The sequence below is a fragment of the Chenopodium quinoa genome, unplaced genomic scaffold (genome assembly GCF_001683475.1).
Source record: "Chenopodium quinoa cultivar QQ74 unplaced genomic scaffold, ASM168347v1, whole genome shotgun sequence".
Classification (NCBI taxonomy): domain Eukaryota; kingdom Viridiplantae; phylum Streptophyta; class Magnoliopsida; order Caryophyllales; family Amaranthaceae; genus Chenopodium; species Chenopodium quinoa.
The window spans coordinates 39,433-43,515 of record NW_018743003.1 but is presented as its reverse complement, the minus strand read 5'-3'; the positions used below and the strand labels follow the sequence as shown (position 1 = coordinate 43,515).

Sequence of the window (4,083 nt, the reverse complement as noted above, 5' to 3'; positions counted from 1 at the left end):
TCACTACCGTGGAACAAAACAATGCCACTCTTGTTGTATTTGAGAAACTCAAAGAAAAAGTGAACAAGATTTCTAAAGAGTTCACCTACGTGGAACAACCTTCCACTACTTAGGCTGTGAGAGACAAACTTCTGCACTTCTGACATACCAAAGTTCAAACCTACTGATAATCTGACGTTGTATTTGAAGGCTTTCTCTGCAACCATGGCTCTCAAAAGAATAGAGGTGGCACTTTTCCCTACAGCATTTCCTCTCTCTTTAGAGCATGCTTGGCACTAAATGTTCTATTCTCTAGATGCCTAGTACACTGAAACTTGGGAAGATGTCACTGAGAGTTTCATGATTCGTTTCAAGTGTAACATTCAAGCTAGAACTTTTGAACATGAGCTCTCCACCCTCAAACAGAAAGAGAATGAAGGGTTCCCCGCTTATTAAAATAGGGGGAGGGAAACAACTGCACAGTTAGTTGATCCCCCTAAAGAAAAGGAGACGATTCACCTCTTTATTGAAAATCTAACTCACAAGTACAGGTAACATCTTAGATTCTTGCCATTGAACACATTTGAAGTTGTATACAGTGTGGGCAATGAAATTGAAGATAAACTGATAAAGACTGCTGGTGGTAATAACAACAACAATAGCAACGCTTGGGAAAACAAGCTTCTTCTTCGTCTTCCAAGCCCAATAATACTACCAACAACATTAGCCAGTACAACATCAATGATGTGTTGGCTTTTAATGCTCCCGCACCAAAGTTCCAATGGAAAAGGAGAGTTTACACACCTTTGGGAATGAATTATGAAACTTCTTTTGCTCACCTTCAAAGTTAAGGGCTAATCATGCTTATCGGGCCATTTTAAGAGCCCAAACTTGAAGGTAGAAGTGTCAGTTAGGACCCCAATGCTCATTGCAATATCCACCAACATGGGGGTCACACTACCAAACGATGTTGGAAATTAAAGGTTGCTATCAAAGACCTGATTAATGCTAATCAACTTCCTAGCCCTTTAGAGGCCAAGAAGCCTAACATTCAAACAGGTCCACTCTCTAAAGTCATGGCTATCGCTGGAGATGTAATCTCCTTTGATTCATCAATACTCATCCAATATGTGGATGAACCTCTTCCATAAATTATTTTTATCCCAAACTATGAAAAAGTCACTGGAATTTGGGACAGTGATGATGAAGATATCCATCTCAAGGACATGACCTATCCACCTCTCAGAGCTATGAACCCTGAGGTTGGTGATGAGGTGTGGGGTGATCTTGAAGTCGAGGTCCTCACTAGGACTGGAAGGTTGCAACAACCTAATGCACCTCAACTTCTACCACAAGCATAGCCATTAATTGACCCCATCGATCCCCTAAGCAACGATGTGGTCAAGATACTTCAAAAAACTAAGGTGGAAATGAATGTTTGGAAGCTTTTGGCTACCTCCCACAAACATCAAAACTTTGTGATGAACGCTCTTGTTAAGGTGGGAGTTCATAATGACATGAAACCTCAAGGGCTAGCCAACTTTCTCACTACTGAATTATAGAGCGCAAACAATTTCATTTCTTTCTCTTACAAGGATTGACCCCAAAAGGTGATCAACACAACAAAGCACTGCACCTCAGTGTAGTGTGCAGGCAAATGAATGTTCCTATGAGCTTAGATGATAATGGCTCCGCGATCAATGTAGGCCCAGTTTGCACAGCGAAGAAGCTTGGCATAAAAGATGAAGAACTAACTCCCTTTATTCAAGGGATTCGAGCTTATGATAATGCTTGTCGTCAAGCCGTGGGTACTGTCATGTTGAACATTACTACTGGAGCTATTGAACGTCGCACCAGGTTTCAAGTGGTGGACATTAAAGCTTCTTTCAACCTATTCCTAGGACGCCTTTGGCTTTATGAGTTAAAGGTGATTCCTTCTTCGCTATATCAAAAAGTTAAAGCAATAGTTGGAGGGATTCCAATCTCTATTGATGCCTTTCCTATGCGCATTCAATTCCTCGATACCCCCATTGTTCATGTCGAGCATGATGAAGAAGATGAAGATCTTTGGGGCTTTTCTTTAGAGGATTTTCTTATGATCGAGGAGGAAGAGAAGTACCACCTTGACTTTGATCCTTACTCAAATGTTCATGATAATGCAATCATGAAAAAACAAGGGCATTTCCCTTGGATGACCCTTGGTATCAAGAAGAAAATAGCTAGACTTTGAGGCTATCCTAGCGCACCTAAGAAGGACACCTTTGGCTTGGGATTCAGACTAACAAAGGAAGATGTGAAGCAAGTTGTGCTCAGGATGATCGCTCAAAACAAGAATCATGCCAAGAATAAGGAAATGCCCATGGATTCGTAACCTTTAATTAATGATGGAAGGCACGAGTCAGGATTTGAAGTCTCCATGGATTTTGACTTCATCGATGAAAGCATTCCTTTCCCAACTTCTAGGGAACCAACTAGTTCAGGCTCTGATGATATTGTTGTTAATTTTCTCTTTGGGCTCGAGAGGAACGAACCAAAGCGCATCGACAATGATAACTTTGCGCTCATCTAGGATGTTATGTCGAACAAGGACTTTGACCCCACTTAGCTCATTGTCCTAGCTGAAGGCAAGGTGTTGTGAAGGGTTGGCGCAAGACTGTGAAGATCACTACTCCAAGCGAAGAGAAGTTGAAAGTCACTAGTGGCGAAGGTCCTATGTTTGATGAATATGAATCGTTTGAGTCCGAGTCTTAGTCTAAGTTTGTCTGTAAGCCTACGATCTAAGGCTAAACCCCTATATGCTGTCGTGTCTTTTTTTGTAGTTCCTCCTAGTGTCGAGTCTCTTGTTGAGTATCCTCCATCTATCCCCAATAATCTTAGCAAGGTCGCAGCTGACCTCTCCCTCTTTGATGTAATGGTTAATGATTTCAATAATATGAGTACCTTTGCTTACGATGCGTGCCATTCCCCTAACCCTGATCAATATTGCTTTTCTAATGATAAAAATGACAAAGAAATAATAAAAGCAATGGAAGAACACAATAAAAAAAACTACAGTAATTGAAGATATAGAAACAATTAATATTTCCAATGATACTACCCGTAAAGAGGTTTAAATTGGATTATTAACACTAAGTCCAGAAGAACGCAAAGAACTTATTAACTTGCTTAGTGAATTTTTTGATGTATTTGCTTGGTCATATCAAGGTATGCCTGGTATTGACAGGGACATAGCTCAACAAACAATATCACTCATTCCAGGTATGAAGCCCGTCAAGCAAAAGCTACGTTGCATGAAACCTAATGTGGCTTTTAAAATCAAGTATGAAATCAAGAAGCAACTAGCCACAAGATTCATCAAAGTTTCCAAATATCCAGAATGGATCGCCAATGTGGTTCTAGTTCATAAGAAAGATGGAAGAGTCAGAATATGTGTTTATTATAGGGATCTCAACAAAGCAAGTCCAAAAGATGGGTTATGTCTACTTCAAATCGACATTTTGGTTAACAACTTTGTTACATGATATGGTGCATAAAGATGTAGTGGTATATGTTGATGATATGATCATCAATTCAAAAGATCGACCAAGCCACATCATTGCACACCGCAAGTTCTTTGAACGACTTCGCAAGGACAACATGACATTGAATCCAACAAGATGTGCATTTAGAGTTACATGAAGCAAACTCTTTGGCTATGTGATCAGTTCTCGAGGCCAATTTTTTGTATTATATTATAAAAAATTTAATTTTTTATCCAATAATATGGTGACACATGTACATGGTAGGCCGTAGGCCCCACTAACGGGTTCATGGACAAAATTCGTTAGTTGGGGGTGATTGGTGGTAAAAACCAACTTTAATTCTACAGTTTTCTCACCATATAGCCCTGAGTAATTTGTTTATTCACCATACACCCATGAAAGTTTCCAAATTCACTATATACACCTGAGTTTAATAAAAATATCACCAAATACCCAAATTACTAACGAACATCAACTCCGTTAGTCATTTTGACTAATTATGCCACGTGGCAGTACACAATTGACTCTCTTATAATAATTTAATTTTTAAAATAATTATATAATTAATAATTAATTATTTAAA

At 39.2% G+C, this 4,083-nt stretch overlaps 1 protein-coding gene across 1 annotated transcript; it reads left to right on the top strand.

Annotated features, from left to right (window-relative positions):
- The first annotated feature begins 1,636 nt into the window (after positions 1–1,636).
- On the top strand, positions 1,637–3,500 carry LOC110729797. Its single transcript, XM_021909574.1, has 2 exons — positions 1,637–2,180; positions 3,184–3,500. The coding sequence occupies exons 1-2, from the start codon at positions 1,637–1,639 to the stop codon at positions 3,498–3,500; spliced, it is 861 nt and encodes a 286-aa protein (XP_021765266.1).
- The last annotated feature ends 583 nt before the right edge of the window (positions 3,501–4,083 follow it).